This window comes from Prionailurus bengalensis, chromosome C2 (genome assembly GCF_016509475.1).
Source record: "Prionailurus bengalensis isolate Pbe53 chromosome C2, Fcat_Pben_1.1_paternal_pri, whole genome shotgun sequence".
In the NCBI taxonomy this organism is placed as follows: domain Eukaryota; kingdom Metazoa; phylum Chordata; class Mammalia; order Carnivora; family Felidae; genus Prionailurus; species Prionailurus bengalensis.
This window is the reverse complement of record NC_057350.1, coordinates 66,197,724-66,224,288: the sequence shown is the minus strand read 5'-3', so window position 1 is coordinate 66,224,288 and position 26,565 is coordinate 66,197,724. Positions and strand designations below refer to the sequence as shown.

At 34.9% G+C, this 26,565-nt stretch overlaps 1 protein-coding gene across 3 annotated transcripts in view; it reads left to right on the top strand.

The window, feature by feature from the left end:
* GSK3B (glycogen synthase kinase 3 beta) overlaps positions 1–26,565 on the top strand; it is a 196,413-nt gene that overhangs the window by 137,668 nt on the left and 32,180 nt on the right. For 2 of the 3 annotated variants that reach the window (XM_043594257.1, XM_043594259.1), the window contains exons 8-9: positions 15,797–15,892; positions 24,337–24,375. In XM_043594257.1, coding sequence (XP_043450192.1) covers positions 15,797–15,892; positions 24,337–24,375 — 135 coding nt within the window. The remainder of the gene's footprint in view (positions 1–15,796; positions 15,893–24,336; positions 24,376–26,565) is intronic. The other variant, XM_043594258.1, reaches the window with a different exon arrangement.

The window sequence follows — 26,565 nt, the reverse complement described above, 5'->3', positions numbered from 1 at the left end:
GAGTATTTGCTTAATTCATTTTTTATTGTTTAAATTTTTCCATGTTTGTTACTGACCAGAGCAGCAACTTTTAATAACTTTTGGATCATGGACCACTTTGAAAATCTGATTCTAGCAGTGGACTCTTCTCCAGAAAAATGCGTACATACCAGAATTTTACATATAATTTCAGGTGATTCTTGAGCTTTCTAAGCTCATTCAGGAACCGTAGGTTAAATATCCCTAAGCTAGTGCAAGGAACTATGGTTATGCTTTGTAGTAACCGCCTGCAGTGTAGGTATTACACATACAATATGATGTAAACATTTTTGAAGTAAGTGAATGGATAAAGGAGGCATTAAAGTAATTATTTTAATGTATTGCTCATCTGCCTTTTTACATTAAATAATGTTTTCCATAGACCAGAAGAAGCATCCGTTTTAACTTACTACTATGAAATTTTACTGGCTGTATAGTAACTTACTCATAGTTGGCTAAATCTCTGTACACTATGGGTATGTGTGCCCAGGCATAGAAAGTGGCTTCCTGGCAATGTGACCTGGTTCATCTTTTGACTTGAGAATAATGGCATTCATTTGAAATCTTTTACTTTCTCCAAAACAACCAGTGTAGGATCATTTAATAAGTTGCCAGTATATGTTTTATTTAAAGAGATATTTTCACACAAATGAAGTTTCATGACATTGTCACCTCAAAACTAATTTTTATCATTTAATAAGTTGCCAGTATATGTTTTATTTAAAGAGATGTTTTCAAACAAATGAAGTTTCATGACATTGTCACCTCAAAACTAATTTACTGGTAGTCCTATTGTAGAATCTGAGTCAAAAGACCATTCATAGGATTACTCTTCTTGGGATATAGTACCCTTTACTTATCAACTGCACATTCTTCTGCACAGTTGCATTATTTGTGTTTGGCATAATCTCTAAAGTATGTAAAGGGGCAGGTGAGAGATGGGACAGGGAGAGAAATCTGTCAAGTTAACAGTATTCATAGTCCAGACCCTGATTTCAAGACCGATGCTTTTACTGAGAAGAACTCTGTGTTTCCTTTTTAAGCAAAAGGTTAGAAGTTTTGAGAGCAATGATTCTTAACAGCTGAGCTGTAAAAAAAATATGAAGAAACTCTGGAATCATGGAGAGGGTTTATAGTTTATAAAAGCATACTGAATGCTATATCATATTTATAAAACACAGGTTGTGTTTTATTGATATATATGGTACAAGGAAAACATGAAAAAATCTTGGTTGATTATGTTACAAAGAACTATAGTGTTAGTGATTCTCGAAGCAAGAGTTGGATGTTGTGTGAATAAAATGTTTACATACTCAAAGAGGGTGTGCTATTTTTTTAAGTTTTTTTTTTTCTATGTTTATTTATGTTTGAGAGAGAGACTGAGGAGGGGAGGGGCAGAAAGAGAGAGACACACAGAATCCGAAGCAGGCTCCAGGCTCTCAGCTGTCAGCACAGAGCCCGACGTGGGGCTCAAACCCACAAAGCATGAGATCATGACCCAAGCTTAGTTGGACACTTAACCGACTGAGCAACCCAGGTGCCACAGGGGGTGTGCTATTTTAAAGTTAAAAAAATAAAGTGGTTTCTTTTTTTTCTTTTTTTCTTTTTTTTAATGAACAGATTCTGATACCACCCCCAACACACACACAAACACACCCCTGACACCCTTTTCTATTTTATACTCCTTTGTTGAGCATACTACTTCAGTTGAGATTCACCTAGAAAAAAAGGTCTTTTGATGCCTGTGAATATGTATCAGCCAAGAATGACTGTTTTACTTACATTCAGTAGTTTGCAAAACAATAGTTCCCTTTTTAGGGGGAAGGAGGAGACTTATTTCCAAGTATAAAGTTTTATTCAAGAAATAAAGAACGAGGGTCAAAACGGTCTTTAAAAAGAAGAATGAAATGGAGGAATTGTACTCCCCATTTTAGAAATTTATTATGTAGCTGTAGTTATCAAGACAAGTACATATACAATGGGATAGTATTTGGCCATAAGAAAGAAGGAAATCTGCCATTTTAGAACATGGAGGGACGTTGAGGGCATTATCCCAACTGAGATAAGCCTGACAGAGAAAGACAAATACTGCATGGTATCAATTATATGTAAAATCCAAAAAAAAGAAAGAAAAAAGTCTAAGTCTAGAAATAGAGAGTAGAGAAGTATTTGCCAAGGGCTGGGGAGTGGGGGAAAATGAGGAAAGGCTGTAAAGGGTACAGACTTTCAGCTGTAAGATGAGTAAGGTGTGAGGATCTAACGTAAAATATGGCAACTATAGTTGATAACACTATTATTTCATTGAAATTGGGAAAGAGAGTAGAACTTAAATGTTCTCACCAAAAGAAAAATGTGTGATGATGGAGATGTTACTTAACTAGATGGTGGGAATCCTTTCACAGTGTATATGCACATCGAATCACTACGTTGTATATTTTATGCTTTAAAAAAAAAAAAAAAAAAGGACATGGTGACACAAGTATAACTCTACAGATCAAATAGGATTGAGAGTCCAGAAGTAAACCTTTACATTTATGGTCATTTGGTATATGACAGGGGTTCCAAGGCAATTCAGTGGTGAAAATATAGTCTTTTTAGAGCTTAGAACTGAATATCCATACACAAAAGAGTGAGGTTCAACTGCTACCTCATACCATATTATAAAAATTAACTCAAAATCAAAGACCTAAATGCAAGAGCCAAAACTGTAAAACTCTTAGAAGGAAATCTTTGTGACCCTCAATTAAGCAGTGGTTATTTAGATATGACAGGAGGCACAAGTGATAATAGAAAAAGTAGATACATTGAAATTCATCAAAATTAAAAAACTGTTGTTTCAAAAACGTTAAAAACCCACAAAATGGCAGAAAATTTTTACAAATCATATATATTATAAAGGACATATCTAGAATATATAAGGAACTCCTAACAACAATAAAGACAGCCCAATAAAAAATGGGGAAAGGGTTTGAATAAACATTTCTCTAATGAGATACCTATGGCCAGGAAGCACAAGATGCTTAACATCACTACTCATTAGAGAAATGCAAATTAGCACCACAATGAATACTACATCACATTCACTAGGATGGCTAGAATAAAAAGACAAACAATAGCTAGTGTTGAAGATCTGGAGAAATTGAAACACTCATGCATTGCTGGTGGGATTGTAAAATGGTGCAAACCAAAAATGGTTTGTATATGTTAACTATGTTTAAAATATTAAACATAGAATGGGCATATGACCCGGCAATTCCATTCATAGGTCTGTATCTCAGAAAGTTGAAAACACATGTCCACACCTGTGTTTGTACATGTGTACAAACTTGTATATACATGTTTATAGTAGCATTATTTATAGCCAAAAAGTGGAAACATTTTAAATGTCCATCAGCTAATGAACAGATAAAATGTCAAGCACAAAAATCCACGTTATATGATTCCATTTGTATGAAATGTTCAGAATAAATATAAAGACAGATTAGTGGTTGTCAGGAGCTGGGAGGAGTGGGGATGAGAGTGATTGTTCTTAGGTACAGGATTTCATTTTGGGGTAAAGAACATATTATAAAATTAGATGGCAGTGATTGTTGTACACCTCTGGGAATATACTAACAAACCACTGAGTTATATAGGAGTGAATTTCATGATATATGAAGCATATCTCAATAACGATATTTTTTAAAAAGATAAGAATGAGTGCATCTACTTATGAAACTATTGATTGATAAGGTAGCTTTGTTGTTACTCTGATCATATTTTTGCAAAGGACTCTAGATGGCTTCTCATATTTATCCATCTACCCCCTGGCACCTGATCAACTGATGGTACAAGAGTGAATGGACTAGAGCATGGAGACATAAAGGAACCCTCCTACACTAGTTCACCTTCCCTAGGCTGAAAATTTAAACTAGCCAAATCGTATAGTTTTGTTCAAATAACATGACAACTTGCTGCCCTTTTCAGTGAAATCCTAATGGAATTTAAAAATTTGTACTGCTATTACAGCTTTTTATTCCTTGCCTTTTGGAAATTGGAAGAAAACCCTAAGAGAGAAACATTGCACCATAAAGACAAGGGTTTCTTATATGAAAATTTCAATCATATATTATAGGGAAGAGGCAGATATTGGATAAAATCTACATAAGTTTTCTGGGAGTGCAAATGTAAAGTAGTAATTCCAATGTCATTAGAATACTGATAGTTTGAAATAGAATAGCTCAGTGACATGTTTTCTAGTTTTAGATACATTTGTCAAGCTTATGATGTAGGCAGCCAAACCTGAGAGTTATCCAAACTGGAAAACAGTTCTTTTTTGCAGAAAAGAAGTAAAGATGTTTGATTGTTCAGCCATGCTACATATAATCTCTCTTGCCTCTAGGTTATTCAATTTTTATCCACTTATTTAAAAAGCTTTATTATATAATAGGCCTGGCCATGCGCCCCTTTAATCTTTCAGGGAGCATACCACTTTAACTACTACTACTGTTTTTATTAGGTGCTGGGCTAGAACACAGAGAGTCCTTGCTCTCAAGGAATTCAGAGACTAAGAGGAAGGGGGGAATAACTGAGGGCAATGGAGTAAGGTGGGAATTACCCAGAAGTCTGGGCAGAGTACAAAGGCAGCATTGTATTTGGAGGGAGTGCTCTCTGGAAAGGTATCATGGGACAAGTAACTCTTGAGCTGAATCTTGAAGCAAGGAAAGGTATTCACCTTTTTAGAGGACCTTTTAGAAGGAAATAGAGGACATGTGCATGAATTTGGGCAAAGACGCTTAGTGAAATTGGGTCTGTTACGTGTTTATGGTTTGAACTTAAGGTTCTGAATGGTGGGTATACTAGGATAGGAATTTACTGGGACAGAGAAGGCTGGAGCTATGGACCATAGCCAGACCACATTAGCTTGTAGGTAGTAGGAAGCCACTGCAGGATTTTAAGCAGAAGAGTAAAAACTGTAATAGGATTTCTTTTACTTCACCTTGCTGTTAAGGCTGCACATGCAGCATTCTACTGCTGAAGTTTGGCGACCTCTGGTGTTGAGCTATTAAAAATAAAGCTGTGAAAGAACTGCTTATCATACTTTAGTCAGATGATTCTTGGCTTTCTTTCTTTGAAGAAATAAATAAGTCCTCATTTGATATTTATCAGTGTCTGGGTACATATGTAGCTAAAAGAGTGAGAAAATGTTACAACAAATGTGGATGGGCCTGGGTGCAAATGAAGTGATTGATTTAATCATGAACAGCATTCCCAACCCAATGTGGCCGACTAATCTCTGATTTTTTGGAACCTTTCACCACCTTACCTGTCATGATCTAGGATGGTGGGCCAAACAAAAGGTGTTTTTTTACAGTAAATGGAGAGGTCTTATTCTAATAATAGATAACAGAATACATACACTCTTAACGGTAGTGTGATAATTTTTAACATATCCCCTCCCCCCCCCTTTTTTAATTGTGCGAACTATCATACTTACAGAAAGTACATAAAACATTTATGTGTAGTTTCATTTCCTTTAAGTCATGGCAGAACTCAGTTTTTAGGAAACCCAGAAAGAGTTATTTTTTTTCTTACCATATGTCCTTAATCTAAAAGTTTTGGAGAAAAATATTTTTCTATCTTTTAAAATTCAAGGGAATTTTAAAGAGTTGATAAGATTCATTTCAAACATTCTTTTTTAATCTATCAAATGAAAAGGCTCAGTTTATATAGTTTGAAAAATTCCAACTATATAATTGAGGTGGAGTAAATCAGGTAGAAATATACTCCTAATAGCATATCAGGTAGAAATATATACTCTGTATATAATAAAATTGAATATAAAACCTAAAGATATACTCAAATAGAAATAGGATAGTCAGTTAAATGTCCTCTGTGTTTATTGTATTGATTGCAGATAGTGATGCTTTTAGAATCTTTGCTCTTCATAATTTGTCATTTACCTTTCAGCCTGTAACATTGCTGTCCCTCCATTATCCAGTTCTTAGTCTCTGTTCCTATTCAGCTGTTACTGTTATCCAAATCAGGCTGTTTTCCACTTCACACCTATCATGCATAGAATGCGCGTCTGACTCATTTGCTTCCTAGACTCTTTAAGTAGAGTCAGCTCTTGTCTCTCCTTCCAGAACTCTTTCCTGAACCCCTTCCCCTTCCTCTAGAGCAGGGTAGCATTTTCATCTCACACATGTATCTACGCTTATTTTGTTGTACTGGTCTTTGCTGATTGTAGAAGTCTCTCTGCCCTACAGCTCTTTGAAGATAGGAACTCAATAAATGTTTTGAATGAATGAATGACTTAAGAGGCTGAGCACAAAATTTTAAATGCCTCTTGATTGTCTTACCTTTGCTTTCTTTAAATATTTATTTTGAGAGAGAGAGAGAGAGAGCGCACGTGTGCTTGCAGGAGGGGGACAGAGGATTTGAAGTGGGCTCTATGCTAACAGGAGAGAGTCCAAAGCAGGGCTTGAACTCCCTAACCATGAGATCGTGACCTGAGCCAAAGTCAGACACTTAACTGACTGAACTACCCAGGAGCCCCATACCTTTGCTTTCTTAAAGACCATGTATATATTATATATAAAATAATTCTGTAGAGTTTGGTACCTACTCTGACACTTTAGATGCTGGCCTTAACAGAGGATAAGGATAAGCATCTGGTTATATTTAGTGTAGTAAATGTATCACAAATTACATAGTGGTCTGTTTAACTTTTCAAGTCAACATCATCCAGGTGTAATTTACATAAAATGTAGCTGTTATAAGTATATAGTTTAATAAGCTTAGACAAATATATATAACCATGTCCAGGTCAAGATTTAGAACATTTCCGTCACCCCAAAAGTGTTCCTGTGTACAGCCTGGGCTGAGTAAATATTCCAGCGTATGCCAGGCAAACCAAGACAGTTGATCGTTCTCTTCATGCACCTTCGCAGTTAGTTCCCCATCTTCTGTCTCCGATGACCATTGGTCTGCTTTCTTTCAGTACAGATTTGTTTTTCTTGTCTATAATTTATTATGAATGTATGTTTCTTTTGTATCTTTTTTTGCTCAACATCATGTTCTTGAGATTCATCAGTGTTGTTGCTTATATCACCTGTTTTTTCCATTTTATGCTGAGGTATATTCTATTAGAACACACTTTTTTTAATCTCTTCACCTGTACATGGACATTTGACTTGTTTTTGGTTTTTGGCTGTTGCAAGTAAAACTGCTGTGAATGTTTGTTTACAAGTCTTTTTGCAGGCATATGCATATTTCTTTTCAAGAAAGGACTTGAAAGTATCTATAAAGGACTGAAGTTGCCAGTCATATAATAAGTGTATGTTAACTTCATAAGAAATTAGCAAACTGTTTTCCAAAGCAGTTTTACTATTTTTCACTCCCACCAACAAATAAGAGAGTTCCTGTGTTCTACATTTTCGTCTATACATGGTATTCAAGTATAGTCTTAAAATTAATATTATCATTAGGAAATGTCCCTCTTTAGTTTAATTTCTTTGCCCTGAAGTCTCCATTTTCTGATGTAGACACTCCATTTTTCTTATGATAAGTGTTTGCATGGTATAAGTTTCTGCATTTTGACCTATGTGTCTTTATATTTCAAGTTTCTCACAGACAACATATACTTACTTTTTTTTATAGAGTCTGACAATTTCTACTTTTTTAAAAGTTTTATTTATTTATTTCGGAGAGAGAGAGAGAGAGAGAGAGAGAGAGAGAGAGAGAGAGAGAATCCCAAGCAGGCTTAGCGCCATCAGCACAGAGCCAAACGTGGGGCTCAATCCCATGACCCATGAGATCATGACCTGAACCAAAATCAGGAGTCGGACGCTTGCTTAACTGACTGAGCCATCCAGGCGCCCCTTTTTTTTACTTTTAAATAGTGCAAGCCTTTGCATGACATTCCAAATTTATTGAACTACTGATGCAAAATTATACAAATTGTGCTACTTTACATAAGGCTTTTAGTTTACACTTGACCACCTTTAAGCAGTTATGGCTCCCAAAACAATTTAATAACAACAATAGTTTCTGTAAGTTAGGCTTTGCAATTAAAAATTCTTGCAATAAAATTACAGTATGCACAACTATGCATAAAAAGGCACTTACCCACTGTTTAACATTCCAAGCAAGATTTTATACATGTGAAATAATCACGACAGGCAAAAATACTAAAAGTTGAATGCTTAGTATTGCAAATATAGTTAGACATGAGTAAGCATAGGATTTATAGTGAGAATCTACAATTAAGGAAGTCTGAAAGTGATTTATCAAAGTTTGAGGTTTGTTAAACTTTCTAATCTTGTTTAGCTAATTAGATGCTTACATTTCTTCATATAATTCTTCTGTTGCCTCAGATCTTTATTAACCGTTCAAGATATTCTTTTTATTTTTTTATTTTCTTTCTTTATTTTTTTAATGTTTTTATTTATTTTTGCGACAGAGAGAGACAGAACATGAGCAGGGGAGGGCCAGAGAGAGAGGGAGACACAGAATCGGAAGCAGGCTCCAGGCTCTGAGCTGTCAGCACAGAGCCCAATGCGGGGCTCGAACCCACAGATTGTGAGATCATGACCTGAGCCGAAGTCGGACGCTTAACCGACGAGCCACCCAGGCACCCCAAGATATTCTTTTTATTAAGTTGAATTACCAGATATGGGTAGATTTATTTTAAATCATTTTTTATTGTTAATTCTATTTTTTTTTAGCTTTTAATTATAGCCTTGTGATCTTATAAAATCTTAGTATATCCTGCACAACTCAAAGAGATTCAGACTTCATTTTATAGTATAATCATTAGAGTTTAAGAAAATGATTTTTTTGAATTATTTAAAAAAAACTTTTCCTTGTTTTTTCCCTTAATATTAGGTAGACCATTTTAGGGAGTCAACTACACATGTATTTGAATCCCATATTTACAGCTGACAAACTAGCTTTGAGAAGTTGGTTTACCGCCATCACTTGTAGGTTTCTTTTAAGTGTAAAATGGGTAATAAAGTATTTATAAAGTTTAAATGAGAAAAGAAAACTGATAATCCCTCACGCAGAGCTTTCTATATACTGAATGCTCAATATTTCTTCTCTTTGTTCTCTCCTTTTCCTCACTCATGGACCTTTTGAAAGAAGGACTTACATATGCTGTCTCCACTTACTTCAGATGATTGTGTCTGCTTCCTCTTTTCATGGTTCATCTCACCATGGTCAGAAGGGAAGTCTCTTCACAGCCAGATGTAGTAAACACCTTTTGGGCTTTATTTTAGCTGAGCTAATTGTGTCGTAAGTTACCTCTGTCCTTTAAATGTTTACTTTCCTTGGCCTCCATGGTATCATTGTCTGTAGGACTTCTAGTCTCTTGGACTTCTGTCTCAGTTTTCTTTTAAAATTTTCCTTTTACCTATATATTTGTGTCCCATGGGCCATCTTTAGTGCTCTTCTCCTTCAGCTTGCTCGACCTGTTATACACTGTCGCATCCACCAAGCACCTGTACATCAGGTACTACCGAACCTGTTTTCTACCCTCATGCCCTCTTCGAAATGATATACCTAATATTGGCCCCTTAGTTCTTCTTGAATGTCTTAAATATTATTCTTTTTCCAGCACTATGCGTTCATGCTTAATAGCATCAACATCTTTCACGGCTTCCAAAATTAGAAACAAATATTGTCTTCCAATCAAGTCCAATAAATGGATTCTTTGATACCATCTCCTAAAATTGTTTTGCCACTGATGAGATTTGAATTATGCCCAACTCTGCTTCTAATTAGTTTTAACCTGAAAAGGTGCTCCTTCTGGGCCTCATTTTTTCTCATCTCTAAAACTGTTTGGAAGAGGTCAGAGTTTGGCAACTACGGCCCAGGAGCCAAACGCACTCTGCTACTTATTCTTGTAAATAAACTTTTGTTTATGGCTGCATTTTGCTACAGCAGCAGAGTTGAGTAGTGACAGAGGCTCTGTGACCTACAAAGCCTGAAGTATTACTCTGATGCTTTATAGAAAAAGTTTGCTGACCCCTGTTCTATGGGATTTCCCATTTAGTTTTCATCTCTTTTAGCCAACCTGGGGAGAACCTGGTTTAAGATTTTTTAAAAAATAGTAAAAAGAATAGAAAAATATTATAGTAGTTGACTATTTGGCAAGAGAAGTTAAACATAGAAAATCCTATGACATTAGAATCTCTGTTTCCCCATCTAATGGCCTCAGTGAGTCATGATCATGTGGCCATAACACAGATAAGAAGTTCTCCATTGCTGCTTTGTGGTAACAGACTAGTTTATTTGGTTAATTGCTTTTAACTAACTGATAGTGAATAGATCAGTGATTCTACTTACTGGTTAGTAACTAGGTTCTCAGAAGTCACAAATACACATATTTTAAAAGTAAAGGACACATTTAAACTCTGACCATCAATTATAATTATAATTAAGAATCTTTTTTATATCATTATTTGCCAAAACATTATTTCTCAGTGTGATAACAGATTTTGCACATATATACACTGTGTATATTGAAAGAAGATTCGAAATACACAGAAAAATACTTATTAAAAGTCATAAATATTGAACCATAATTAATTCCAGTACACATATGCTGAGGTGTACTAATGTCTGCAGCTGACTTTGAAATGTATTAAAAAATAAGGTGAATTTATATATGTGTGGATAGATGGATGGAAATGTGATGAACCAAACACAGTAAAATGTTAATCATAGAATCTGGGTAGTTGGTATAAAGGAAAAGGGTTTTCACTGAAAAAATACATATCAAATTTTGGGCAAATGTTTAGATGTGAGTAGCTCTGAGATAGGAATTTAAGGAGAAGATATGGGAGTCAAAACACACAGTATACCTTCTTGCTTTCACATTAAATAAATTATTAAAAGTTTGTATGTTAAGCAAACTTGTATATATGGCATGTTTCACAGCTGTTTTATTGTGTATTTCACAGATTTACTTCACCTTAGGTTATAATAAAAAACACGTAAGAATTATAACATTCACTTCAGGGAGGATGCTGCCTTTTCATTATAGTTTGTAACTGGAATTCTCTTGCTTAGCCCCTATTGGAAAGTTAACCAAATGTCTGATAAGTCCATGTGATCTCTGTCCATACAGTCTGCATTTACTAATTGGACATCATTCAATTCTCATTTCTTTTGGCATTCTTACCAACTAGTAGGGAGTTAGGACTGTGTCTTGTGTTAACAAAGTACTGAATAAATAGAGGGGGACTGCACAGCAAATAGTGATTCAAATGTGGGCATTTTTCTTAAATGTCATTTCGTTTACTGTGAAATATATCATAATACAGAAATATATTAAAATATATTCAGTGTAAAGCACAATAATAAAGTGAATATCATGTAATTATTACTCATATTAAGAATTAAAGGTTAGAGGTTAGAGAGGGAGGGAGCCCAAACATAAGAGACTCTTAAAAACTGAGAACAAAGTGAGGGTTGCTAGGGGGTGGGAGGGAAAGGAGGGTGGGTGATAGGTATTGAGGAGGGCACCTTTTGGGATGAGCACTGGGTGTTGTATGGAAACCAATTTGACAATAAATTTCATATTTTAAATAAATAATATTTTTTAAAGGTTATAAAAAAAACAAAGGAATTATTTATGCCCCAATCTGGTTATAATCCCTCCTATATTTTCTCTGTTGAGTTTAATAATCCATACTTGATTTTTCTAACAAATATTCCCATGTTTTTTATTTTAGTTTTTATTTCCCATGTTTGTTTATTATATAGTTTTAGAATTTTACTATATAAACTAAAATATACTTTGGTCTTGCCTGCTTTTAAGCTTTATATAAGGCAGTCCTACTGTATGTATTCATTGCTGAGTGAAAACACCACTTTGTGAGATTCTTCAGAAGGGATGTGTAGTTAATGTACCATTTTATGACTGTACCTCAATTTATTAATGGTACTTTGGGATTTTTGCTTTTGCCTGCAGTATTTTATTATGAACAATGTTGCTTTGGATGTATAAAAAGTTTCTCTAGGTTAGAGGATATACCTTAAAATGGAATTAGTAAGTTGTAGCATCATTGAAGATATGCATTTTAAATACTCAGTTATTCATGTCGTTGTTGTTGTTGTTTTCTTCCAGTAGTTAAAAGAATCCACTAGGGTTGCATTTGGGGAGCAGAATTATCGATTAGTTCACACTCCCTTCTTTTTCACTCCTCTCCCTCTTTCCCAGTACATATACACACATACATAGACACACAGACGCGCACGCACGCGTGCACACACACACACACACCCTTCATTGAGGGTCTAAAATAGGATATTAGTGTTTGCTTTATTACTTAAAAATAAAAACTGAGGGGCTCCTGGGTGGCTTAGTCGGTTGAGCATCCAACTTCAGCTCAGGTCATGATCTCACAGTTCATGAGTTTGAGCCCCACGTCAGGCTCTGTGCTGACAACTCAGAGCCTGGAGCCTACTTTGGATTCTTTGTTTCCCTCTCTCTCTGCCCCTCCCCCTCTTACATTCTGTCTCTCTCTATCAAAAATAAATAAACATTTAAAAATAATAAAAATTGGGGCGCCTGGGTGGCTCAGTCGGTTGAGCCTCCGACTTTGGCTCAGGTCATGATCTCATGGTTCGTGAGTTTGAGCCCCGCGTCGGGCTCTGTGCTGACAGCTCAGAGCCTGGGGCCTGCTTCCGATTCTATGTCTCCCTCTCTCTCTGACCCTCCCCCGTTCATGGTCTGTCTGTATTCTGTCTCAAAGATAAATAAACATTAAAAAAATTTAAAAAAAAATAATAATAAAAATTAAGATTCCTTTTTAGCCTTCATATTTTAAGTGTGAATAGTTCCTTACTTACAATGTCTGATGTCTACAGCTACAAAAGCCAGTGATTTCCCTTCCCAATACTAGATAATACCTTGCTCCTGTCTGTAAAGTTGGACTTCTGCTACAAAAAGGAAGGGAGCTTAAATAACTGGAGATACGTTTCCAGTGCCCAAAAGTGAGCTTTCCACAGAGTGATGTGTTATAATTTAGATCATTTTTACACATCTTTTTTTATCCCCTCAATGACATCAGGGGTTTGCTCAGAAATTGTCTTTTAGGCAATTAAGAGTCATTTTATAGTTAACTAGATTCTTTTTTTACTTACATTGACAAATAATAGTATATAACTCTATAGCTCAGAATGTTCTACCTCTCTTACTTCAACTTTATATATTCTTATACTTAGTTTCTGAAAGATATAATTGACATATAATAAAGTGCACATATTTAAAGTGCACAGTTTGGTAAGACGTATGCACATAAGAAACTACCACCATGAAATCAAGACAATGAACATATTCCTCACCCCCCATAATTCACTAGTACTCTTTGTAAGGCTTGTCTCCAGCCTTCACAATCATGGCTTTCCTTTCTGTCACTGGAGACAAAATTTTCTACATTTCTGTACAAATGAAATGATAACAGTAGGTACTGTCTCTGGTCTGGCTTATTTTACTCAGTGTAAATTTTTTTAGATTCATCCATGTTCTTTTTCTTATTAGTGAATAGTATTCCATTGTATGGGTATACCCTCATTTGTTTATATATTCATCTGTTGTAGACATTTGAGTTGTTGCTACTTTTTTGGCAGTTGCAAAAAAAGGTGCTATGCACATTTGTGTAAAAGTTTTTGTATGAACATATGCTTTCATTTCTCTTGGGTAAATACCTAGGAGTAGGAATGATGGATGTATGGTAAGTATATGTTTATGTCTTTAACATACTGCCAAAGTATTTTCTAAGGTGCCATACAATTTTACCTTTCCACTAGCAATGGATGAGAATTCCAGTTGCTCTACATCCTCACCAGGACTTGGTTTACACAGGCAATCTTTTTTTTTTTTTTAACTTTAACCTTCTTAATAGGTATGTAGGTGGTATCTTACAGTTTTAACTAGCATTTCCTTGATAATAATGAGGTTGAGCATTTTTGCATGTGCTTATTTAGTTTACTATCTGAGTGTTCTTTGGCGAAGTGTCTGATTCTATCTTTTGCCCATTTTTATTGGGTTGTTTGTCGTTTTGTTTTGAGTTTATGGGAGTCTTTTCTATAATCTAGATAGGAGTCCTTTGCAGAATGTATGTTTTGCAAATGTTTTCTTTCAGTCTGTAGCTTGCCTTTTTGTTTACTTAAGAGTGTCTTTTGGGGGCGCCTGGGTGGCTCAGTCGGTTCAGCATTAGACTTCAGCTCAGGTCATGATCTCACTATTTGTAAGTTCAAGCCTGATGTCAGGCTCTGTGCTGGCAGCTTGGAGCCTGGAGCCTGCTTTGGACTCTGTGTCTCCCTTTCTCTCTGCCCCTCCCCTGCTCGCACTCTGTGTCTCTCTCTCTCTCAAAAATAAGTAAACATTAAAAAAAAAAAAAGTGTCTTTTGAAGAATAAAACTCTTAAAATTTTGATTAAGTTCTGGTTTTAATGAAGTCTAGAGAATTAGAACCAAAAAACAAACCAGAAAAACCCTGAAATTCTTACTTTGCCCTGATTATCCACCGGTTACCACCACAAATCCAGTACTTATTATTAAGTTCCACTCCTTCTTTGCCACTATTTTTGAATTACAAATGGCTGAATATTGTAACAAATTTGTTTTATACCAGGCTTTAGAATTATAAAGAAAGATATGTATCATCTTTCTTCAAAGCACTCTCGTTTTTAGTAATTTATGTTTCTTCCTGTCATCTGTCTTGTGCAGTCAATTCCATAGACTTTACTTCGTCCAGTGCATACTGCATCTCTAGAGGCAATGATGCATTCAATATATTTTTATTTTGTATTATACTCTTTCCCATGCACAAATATGTAATTTCATTATAACAAGAAATCTCTTCTTCTTTGTATTCTCCATATGTCATAGCATAGTTCCTTGGACACAGGGAACAATCACTAAATACTCACTGAATGGTATTATTGATGACTGTTTGAGTAAGTTCTCCTTATTAATTTATTGATAATAAAACCTGTGGGGCACCTGGGTAGCTCATTCCATTAAGTGTTTGACTCTTGACCTCATCTCAGGTCATGATTTCATGGTTCATGAGTTTGAGCCCCATGTCGGGATCTGCGCTGACAGAATGGAGCTGCTTGGAATTCTCTCTCCCCCTCTCTCTGCCCCTACCCACTCATTCTGTCTCTCTCTCTCTTTCTCTCTCTCTCTCAAAATAAATAAACTTAAAAAAATTAAAACCTTTGACTACACTAAATGAATAAAAGATCTCATTTCAAATGTCCCTGGTTACAGTAGATGGTTTTTCTAGTTAGAACAAAGATGTTTGATTTTTACTTGAATGCTTTTGAGTGATCTTTTTTTTACAACAGTGGCTTCACATTATGATTATCTCATAGAAGTCTGTGTAGGGTAGTATAGCATTAGGATCCATAGCCAGTTAAAAATTTAAAGTCTTGGAGCGTCTGGGTGGCTCAGTCAGTTAAGTGTCAGGCTCTTCTGACTTCAGCTCAGGTCACGATCTCACCCCCATGTTGGGCTCTGCGCTCACAGCATAGAGCCTGCTTGGGATTCACTCTTTCCCTCTCTCTCTGCCCCTACCCCACAAGCGCGTGTGCTCTTTCTCTCTCTCTCAAAAATAAACATAAAAAAAAAAGTCTCGTGCAAAGTCTGCTCTTTTTAAGGAGTTTTGTATTTCATAACTTTGGAATTCCTTTTTCCAATGAAACCAATATGCTAAAACATAAAGACTTAATATTTGTAAGTATATAGAAAAATATGGCAATAACTTGCTTTCTTTATCTAGGTCCTGGGGACACCAACAAGGGAGCAAATTAGAGAAATGAACCCAAACTACACAGAATTCAAATTCCCTCAAATTAAGGCACATCCTTGGACTAAGGTGAGTCAAAAAGAGTTTTTTAAAAAGCACATTAACCAGTAGTTAACTTAAATTTGGGTTTCTCATTGTTCTTAAACTAAACTATTTTGATACTAGATAGCTGCCTGAGTACAAAGTATACAGCAGCTCTGCATCTAAATATAGTTGGGTAGTATCAGTGTGTCATTGACAGTATATAGTTTTGTCCCTACTGATTTCCTGTAGATAGTTTTCAGCCTGGGTTTTTATTTGTAGGATAACGACAGTGTACCTATATCATCAAAATAAAGAATTTCATCAGGAGTAGTATCTTATATATAAATTTTGACTATGTAAAACTCAGAAGTTAATTTCTTCACACAATTAGAGATACTTTTTCAATATATAGCATATGAAAATGTATATTTCATATATTTATTTTTAAAACTATTATGTAGATCTTATTATAGATTATACTGTCTTTTTTCTTTTATTTACTTTCCTGTTGGTGTTTTGGGAGAGAAATAAAAAGATTTGATCTGGCTTGGAGTATACATTGAAAGTATTGCTATGTTAATGGGATATCACTAGCCCTTGGATAGCCTCACCCCAACATTAGATGGAACCAATTCTAAGAGCATAGGTACTAATTTACCAGAAAAATGTTTTTTTTCTTTGATACTTAATTGAAATAATTTTAAGAGAGATTTTACTTAAAAGTTTTTTCATTTTGGTGTAATTTGTGAGATTAGAGCAGAGGAAAAAAATCTCAATCAGGGCTTATTGCTAGAGTGAATCTCTAGTGTCCTTATTTTATAGATTCAGAAACTCTGGCCAAAGATACCAAGTGACTTATTCAGGATTACGTAGGTGGCCATGACAAAGGCAGGATTAAACTTCTACTGTGTGTGTGTGTGTGTGTGTGTGTGTGTGTGTGTGCGCGCGCGCGCGTGCGCCTGTGTGCGCGTGCATGCAATGCCAGACTTTATTTAGAGTTATGTAACATGTACCTCTTCTCGTCTTTATGTATATTTCATTATATATTTTTGTGAGTTAGAAATGTTCAGCTCTTTTATGGTTCAAGCAGAGATTTTCTGTACTTAAAAATGTAGATGTAACATTTGTTTTGAGCATTGATGGGTTCATTTAGTTGGTTATGTATCTTTTATGATAAGAGGTGAAATAATTTAGGGCTATAGATGAAATAATTTATATTCCCAGATTCAAAGTATGTTTCTTTCTGTAAATCGTATTATGGTTCTCGTTACTTTTCCTTCAAGTTCTCAGAATCTTATTACCTCTCTTCACTGCAGAAGATCCTTTTGTCACTAATTACTTGTTTAGAATCGGAGATCTTGGTGTTTTAGTGCCAGAATTCTAGGTTAGCTTTTACTGGCCATGATGTTGCCTTCCCCACCACACCTTTTAAAATTTATAATAAACACTAAGTATTCTGAGATAAACCATTCTTTGATCTTACGCTTAAAGTTTATTTTGAACTGGGTCACAAGATACTTAGGGTCTCTCACCTGGCTCTAAACTCAGAGATTCCTAGGTGACCTTTTGGGATTTAAAGGTTGAGTTGTAGTTTGAATTCAGTGAAGTTTTATAAGTTAAAGTATAAGTGACTTGTAGTATACTATGATTTCAACCATGTTAAAGACAAAAAATAAAGAGAATTCTATATATTGAATAAATACAGGGAAATACTCCAAAATGCTAATGTTTGAGTGAGATGAGTGTAGGTGATTTTATTTTCTTTGTTCTGCATTTCCACACTTTCATTAATAAGAGTGTCATTTTTATGAAGAAAGAAAAATAAAGCTCTTTTTGGTATAATCTAAGTATTCCTTACATGCTACCCTTAATATAGAGTATCTATCTAACCAACATGATGCTGAAATTGAGGTCATGAAATTTACTTCAACGGTTTCTATCCTTTTTTTTTTTTACATCAAGACTGCTGCCAGTATTAGTGTGTGTCATATTCTGCATTTTTTCCCCCAGGATATATCTTTTGAAGTATTAGCTAAGATGGAACGTGAGGTGAGGAATGGTTGTTTATAATTAAAATGCAGCCTGCATAAGATTTGTGGTCAATATGTATACTTTACATCTTCCTCTACTTATGTGGACTCCTGATGTTTTATATCTTACAATAATGCTCTTCAAACTTGAATAATCTATATAAAGCCCTTTTGTTTGTTTGTCTTCTTTAGGCTTCCATTCCTATGTACCATGTGTAGAATGATGACTCACTTCTCCCACCTATTTTGTGTGTTCAAACTACTGTGAACTCTTCATTCATATAGTGTGCCTTGGCATAATTTGATTTTCACTTAGTACAAATGCATTTATTATGTAATAAGTACACTTATGTTAATTTCTCATTAGCGCACATAACTAGGTTGATGTTATTGGTTGTAAACACAAAACCAAATTCAGACACAGAAATTCCATGACACTATTCTGTCATCTGGATGAATCTAGATGATCCAAAATATGCTTATGTTGATTTTTAAAATAGGTTATTATCAAAATGAAAACATAAAATTTTAAATTTCTGGCAGGAAGTGAGTCCCCTGTCTTCTCTATTATGATAGTAAACACCAGCCTCAGAAGTACTGTCTTATGCTAGGCTGCCAGTGAAGTTATTTTTTAAGAAACACATAATGTTCTCTAAAGAGAAGAGCTTCTTGCCTTTTGAGGGCAGGTAACAAAGTCTGGAAACAAAAGCTGCTTTGCCTTTATTTTGGTCTTCTGATAGAACCTACATTAGGTCCATTTCCTAAAACTGTGAGCATGTGAACCCTGCTTTTCTGTGCTGCAGTATAGTACAGCTATATCCCCAAATACTGGAAGCTGGTGTGCTCAAAAATGTAGGCAGACAGAAAGATCAAGAAAGAAATGTCTTTTATGCAAACATTGAAGTGAAGGGATTTAGATGTGTAGGAAAAATAGCAAACAGAAGAACTAGACAATGAGATGTTTCTAGTATGGTTTAGGGCAGGAATCTTGAGAATTTAGAAATCCAATAAGTTGCCCTTGACTATTACTTAATAGCCAGAGCAATCTAATTCATTGATTTAAAGTTTAAGTAGGAAAGAAAATGCTAATGTTTTGAAACAGGGACCATTACTGAGTGGGGATAAGAGGATAAAAACCTCCTGCATTGCTGTATACTGTAAACTTCAAAGAATAAAAAGCCAGATGGAAAGGAAAACAAGTGATGCAAAGAAAGTTTGAGAATTAAAAAGAGATGGAAATTGGCTGGCAGAAGAGGAAGCTTAAATTCTGCACTTAGTATACCGAGGTATGGTTAAATGACAGTCTGTCTATTAGGTATGAAGTGAGGATCTAGTTTGAACATCACTCCTACTCTTTGTGCCTGGAGTTTTTTCTTTTGCAAGATACCAATTAGCTATTGTCTTTTCTCGGATTCTTTGGAAAATAGTAATATGCACATAAAGGATTATTTTATTTTAGTTCTAAAGTAATATAAAGATCCTGCCTCCAATATAGTTCTATGGTTTGTCCTCTCTGTCCTGCCTGGAGTTTAGTTTTGGCCATCATCATATCATAGAATTGTTAAAACAGCCTCCTAACCAGTTTCCCTTCTTCAGTTTCACATCTTTTTTTTCTTTTTTAATGTTTGTTTATTTTGCGAGAGCACATATGTGTCAAGCGAGAGTGGGTTAGAGAGAGAGAGAGAGATAGAAAGAGAGAGAGAATCCCAAGCAGGCTCCACACTATCAGCGTGGAGCCTGACACAGGGCTTGATCATGCAGAGCTTGGTCTCACAAACCATGATGTCGTGACCTGAACCAAAATCAAGAGTGGGACGCTTAACCTACTGAGCCACCCAGGTGGCTCAAAGTTTTCTTAAAAGTACATGTAATACTGTCACTCCTATTTAGAAATCTTCTGTGATTACTCATTGCTTTTAGGAAAATATGACATACATATAAAGACAAGGTGATGATTATGTCCCACATTTGCTTGTCTAGTTCAGTTATTAATTGAATGTCCCTTCACTCTCAAAAGTGTCCCATTTTGGATAATAGATTATACAGTCATTCTGTTCCTTATTGTTTCTTTTTTTCCCCAGAAAAGCAAGAAGTTTATTCTTGTTCTGTTCCTGACCTTTCTAACCTCTAATTTTCCCCCAGAGAAGCGATTTATATTTCTCTTTTATTAGCGTCTTTTCACACTTGGAAGGATCTTCTTCTTGCCTGCTTACCACATCTTAATCTTTTGTCAAGACTCAAATCTTAACTTCTCCCATGAAATATTTTCTAATTTTCTGAGCTCTCCATGATTAATTCCCACCATATAACTCTTATAGTACCTTTCAAGTTACACCATATGTATTGTAGCAGTTCCTAATTTCTTTTTCATAATGGTAATAATAAGATGGATATCAGTTACATTAAAGTGTTTGTTGCTAAGTCTTTGGAACACGTAGTAAGTTTAATAGTTAAGTGTCTATAGGATATATGGGGCCGTAGATTATTGGTTAAGTATCACAGAAAGCAGTATCCACAAGTCAGTCCTTACATACTCAATTTCTTAGAACACTGTCCACACACTTGAAAATGAATAAATGTAGTACTATTTACAACTAGCTATGAGTAAGCAGAAAATTGGGTTCGAGGTCGTTTCAGCTGTTAAAGGTACCAGACTAGATAGGACATGGTACATTTTTTATTCTCTATGTTTAAAACTAAACACAAAACCTTACTGTACTTTTTTTTTTCCTACCGTACTTATTTTTTGAAGACTTTATAATTTTACCTTTTTTTTCTGAGCTTTTCAGTACAATATTTTTCACTTGGTAAACTTAGCTGTTTCAACTATAGTTTAACACATTTACAGTTTTAAAAAATGCCTTCAGAGGGGTCGAGAGAGCACAAAACAAAATTTGTTGTCAGACTTCTTTTTTTGCAGGCAAGCTTATCAACCTTTTCTGGTTTTGCTCACATGTATTCCAGAAAGCCTAAAACAATGGTGGGATTTCTACTAGTTCCTAAGATTGCACCTGTCTGTTTTGTTCTGTTGCTTAGGTAAATTAGTTTTATATTATTACTTAACATCTGCCCTGAACATTCTACTAATCCATTATCACTTGTGTCAAAAATACACTGTTTTCTACTGAATTTTCTACCTACATCTTCATTAGTGCTAGAATAATCACTTCTCTAACATTTATTTTCCCATGTGCGTAGACTTCCTCATTTTTCTAGTTATACTGGCTATGCTCCCATTTCTTTGCTGAAAACTATGCACTTTAAAATCTAGCCCCTAGGGTGGCTAATCCCTATGTAAGATGGATAATATAAACAAGAAAGAATACTAAAGCGTAAGTTTTGAGATCACTTGTGGGGAGCAGAGGGATAGGGTTGGAGGTAAATTAAAAAAGAAAGCAAAAATCTACTTTTAATATATCATTTTTTCCTTAAAACACCTATCTCATATGTACCCAGCACTGTGCTGGATACCATAAAGTATGAAAAAGAAGTAAAATATATAGTCCTTGTTTTTGAAAAGCTTACAGGTGATATAAATGACTCAGTTGAAGCAAATATTGAATAATATATAACCAGATACTTGATTGTGTGCTGTAGGTGTTCAGAGGTGTTTCACGTGCTGTATAGGTATAAGGCAGATCTCCAGTGAGGGAGGTAGAGGAAAAAAGGAAGCCTTCTTAAAGGTGATAGAAGAAAAAGGTGGGGTGGGCTGTTGAAGGAGGATTTTGATTTGATTAGATGTTGGTAAGGTCAGGAATTGTTGTAGCCTAGGGGACTGTCCCTTAAGATGAGGAGGTATGGATAAAAAGAAAATATTCCTATATTCCTAGGAAGGTCAGTCTAACTTCAGTAACTATTTTGTGAACAATGAGAGATTAAATTGAGTAAGTGGACATTTGGTAAATCATACTTCTGGGTAAGCCTGCAGTACTATTTTATCAGTGAGTGATGTTAGAGGGAGAAATTAACTAAATGCTGATGTCAACACATATAATAATTTCTTACTGTAGTAGAGCTCAGGAAAACTCAATAAGCCTTTTAATTAGTACAGATGAAATTTGTTGAATGCTGTCTCTGTTTTGGCTAAGGAAAGGATGTTTGTGCTTCTTATGAATGATGTACCACATGTGAATTCTTTAGTAGACTTAAGTTTTTTCGTAGCTACTTAACCTGGTTAATTAACATAACTCTTAACAAATCTATGGCATCGTCTCACTTTTAATCCTATATTTAGGTTTACAAATTGCAAATAAGTTTAGATGATAAATAGACTGCTTGAGAGGCAGTATTGGGGTTGCTCTTTAGGAGTGTTCATGGTTTATCAGTCTTCAACATTGGGTGCTTGTGTATTTTGTGTATAACCAGAGAACAGCGTCTATGTTGTACATTTATCACAATGAAATCTAGGAAAGAATAGCTGTTCGGAACAGGCACGGCACTTGTTCTGTGTTCTACTTAGATTAATTATCTTTGCCGTAGGCATTTTTACATTGCTCTGGTTGGCTGTTTAATATAGTAGAATTGCTGAGAGCTGATGCTATGAGAATCAATCATAGGCCTTGATATTTGTTTATAAATGGTAATTTTAAAAGGCTTAAGATTCAGTTATAACAGTTAGCTCCAGGTTGAAATTTGGTATTTGATGGCAAAAGTTTCTGTCTAGGACATGTAAGGAGAAAATTGCCTCTGTCATTTTTGAGTTATCCAAATGCAAATTTATTTTGAATAATTCTTCATTTAAGGACTCATTTGCATTTGTTCAATACCATAGAGACTTTCTTTTTGAAAAAAATGAATTCTTTCTGTTAGTTTCTTCTATGGACTAGTATTTGTGGTGAGAGTTTGCTTCAATTTAAGAAAATGAGTTGCTGCACAGGTGAGGTAGTATTTGAATCACTTAAAAGTTCATGTCAGTGTTTTAGTTCTTTTCAATTTTTCCTTTCTGTTTTCTTTCTTTTGTTTATTTATTTATTTATTTATTTATTTATTTGCTTTGTTCTGTTTTATTTTATTTATTTATTTTTGTTTTTAGTTTTTACAGGGGGTGTTTTGGGCTCTTCATGGCCTTGCTAACATACTTGGCTGGCCATATTTAGTCTGCGCACTAATCGTTAGTTGGCCCAATTGAGTCTTACTTTGTGCTCTCATTTTTTTTAGTCTTGCTTTCTATCTTTGTCCAGCTGATTGTGTTTTAGTTCATGAGAGATTTTTATTCTGATGGGCCGGATTTTAATCCGTGTACTAAATTTTAGTCTGCAGACTAAAAGTAATCCGCGGATTATTTATTTTTGCAAAATATTAATTCCCCCACTGGAAACTATCCTAAAAGAATGTTAAATTCTCTTAGAATAGCCAAGGGAATTCACAGCTACTGGTGAGTTCTGCCATTTTTTATTCTCAATACCTAGACATAATAGATCCTACTACCTCCCTTGCATATTTGGCTCCGTTGTGCCTAGGTGTTGGTGTACATTACTATGCATGTCACCTATAACTGTGACTGTCCCTTAGTTGTATTGTTTATTGTATATATTTTTTGTTTAGCTTTTGGTGGGTGAATTGGGCATATTTGCACATGGAACTGTGTTGAATTTGTAGTGCTCAAAGATGTAGCATTTTTTTTTTCAGTGAGTTTTTCCAAAAAGGAAAGAATGTTCTATATTTATTTTTACTAAGTAATGGGTGCAAGGGTATGAGGGGGCAAAGCCCACAATAGAGAAAGTAAGTTTATACCCGCACTCCTGAGGTGATATGTCAATTTCCTGAAGAATCCTAAAATAATGAGAATGTCAGCAAATATCTTTTAGCAGGGAAGTCAATCCAAAATGGAGAATAATCCGCGGTGGCCTGATCCTTCTTAGCTCACACAAATTGAAAATATCTGGCTTGAAATCTATAGTAATATAAATTAAATATATTTATTACTTTCTTCCATCACTAATAATTAAGCAAAAAAATGTTTATACTGTCTAACTGGAATAAATTAATAGATAAAAATTAGCATATTGGGAACTGATATCTTTAAAAGCAGGCTAATATGCCCCATCCCAGTCATGTCAATGGATGATGAATCCAGGTCGTAGAAGACCAAACACTTTACTTTGGGAAGTTTACTTCTAGATTTCATTTTGATTTTAACTTTTTTTGGTTTTGTATTTTTTTAATAAACGCACTGGCATTGGAACATAATAAATTAAAATTAAAATGTTTCTTTATTGTGCCTCACCATTGCGCAATCAAAAATTTTTTTGCATACACTGTGGTGAAATAATTTTTAAAACTTGGACTTGCTACTGTGGAGACTGATGTTTAAAGTTTATAACTGTATAAACATTTTCTATGTCCCCCCCCCAACACCATGGATTTCTTATAACACTGGATATATTTTTCCTTGCTGGACTATTCTCTTTTGGATTGACTTCCCCTGTTTGGATTATTTCACTGCATTATCATCTTTAGGATTCGTCAGGAACAGGACATTTCACCTCAGGAGTGCGGGTATGTACTTAATTTTTTTTTCCCAAAATTTCAGGGCAGGTCTATAAAACTAGGGGGAAAACTTTTTTTAGAAAGGCAAAACCGTTATTCATTCTGGAAATGTAAAAGTAAAAACAGCATAGGTAGCTAGCTGTGATTTCTTCTTCATTCACTATGTGGCGATACAGGTTTTACTTATCATATATTTAGGTTATCAGTCTCCTGAGTGATTTATTGACATCTAGACTAAAGTTTAGGAATTGTGGGGTTTAAAAATTACTTTCACAAGAATAAATATGAACAACGATACGCAGCAATAAAGGTTATGAATCTTAAACAATTTAAATGAGTACAGCAGCAGAAGCTTTGTTATTAGCCAGATTTCAGTAGTTACTGGCTTCCTTTTCTTTAGACACAAAGATAATTCAGAAGAGCTGTTTTCTAGTTTGACCTCTAATTTTTTGAAGTTGTATGCTACCACACCCTATATTATGGTCACAAATCTGAACTTTGGGAGACACTGGTTTTGACTCCACGTAATTTCCCACTTAACCTTTATCCATAGAGTACTGGTCTTATCAGGAATCTCTCAAAGGGTATAAAAAAAATAACGGATACTTTCTTAAAGGCAGCTTAAGTCTTGATTTTAATGTAGGCTCTTAGAATGAATTCTTCTTTATTGTTTTTAACTCTGTTTTTCCATGAGTTAGGATTCCCTGGCAAAATAAGCTAATACCTATCTTAGTACCAACCTGGATGGTCATTTGTAGCCAGTAAGATACTAAAAGGATGTGGGTGACTTTTTTTTTTTTTTTTAATAATCAGAGATAAGGTTACAGTACTGGTTTATTAGTACCTTTAACACAGAATCTTCATTAATATAACATGAAATTTTTCATTAAAGTACACTCACTGTCCAGCTACCCTACATTTGAATGTTAGCAGGAGACACTTACTTCTACTTTTAGTGGTACTTTTAATTCTACTTATGTGCTCCCATATTGGTGCAAAAGCATTTTTCCTTAGACTAGCTAGCAAAATAAATCCATGTGCTGTGAAATAAATGCAGACAGCCCTCAGGGATAAAACTTCTCAGTAATACTTGATATTTTTATGAAAGGTTTTCTGAGTTTTCCCACTGATTATTTTCTTTTACATTCTGAGTTTGAAAATGAACCTGGCTAGAAAGCAAGAGAGGGAAAAATTTCTTAGAATAGTGGAAGATCTGAATGTTTCAAATAATATAATACTTTGAAGATTTCCTTGACTGAGGCAACTCAGATCACTCGAAAGAATAAAGATAAAGCAGTTTTTGACTGTACAGAGGGTTTTCTAATATGGTCAAATGAATAACTAAGGCCTTTAACGTCCTGAAATGAATTCCTACTCAAGCCAATTTCTCAATTTCCATGGAAAATATCTTTATTAGCAATAAACTTTGTGTAAAAACAAAAGAAAAAAAGGTTTTCACTGTAGAAAGTACTCTTACAAGTAGTCTCTTGAGAAGTAATGAGCTCTATAGTAGTAACTAGTTCTCCTACCTCCAGTCTAAGTGAACGGCCAGATGTTACATGAGCTGCTCTCATCAGGAAACCTTACTCCCAGGGTCCTCCATGCCTCATCACAATCTACATGTCCTTCCTGCACTGTTTCCCTCCATTTATACTTTTCTGCCTCTCTTTATATGTCTGTCTGCTGCCACTACCACACCCTCTGTTATCCTGTGTTCTTCCTATCAAGGGGTATACGTTTCATTTTTCTTTTGTTTCAAAGGCTTTCTGTTCATCTGTTTATATTTATTTCTGTTTTTCTCCTTTCTGTTTTTATTCTTCAACTCTCCATAATTTAGAACAGTTATTTTCATAGTTTTATGTATTGATTAAGCATTTCAAGACATAGATGTGGAAGGCATTCTGTTCTTTTAAGCAAACTAGTTCGTATGCATTTTGCTTTAATATAGCCTTCAGTTGACTTTTTCTGTGAATTAATGGCTCTTAATGAAAAGTACATTTCTTTCTCCCTAATTAAAACCCTAGAATATTCATTCAAATGAGGGTAATCTGGCCATGTTTGTGATAACAGCTACTCCTTGAGAAAAGCCTTGGACATTTTGTCAAATTCTGGGTACTCAAGAATTTTTTTCAAATAAGGTAGACTCTTATATTAAAGAGTTAATACCAAGTCACTGGCATTTGTAGATCTAAAGTTAAA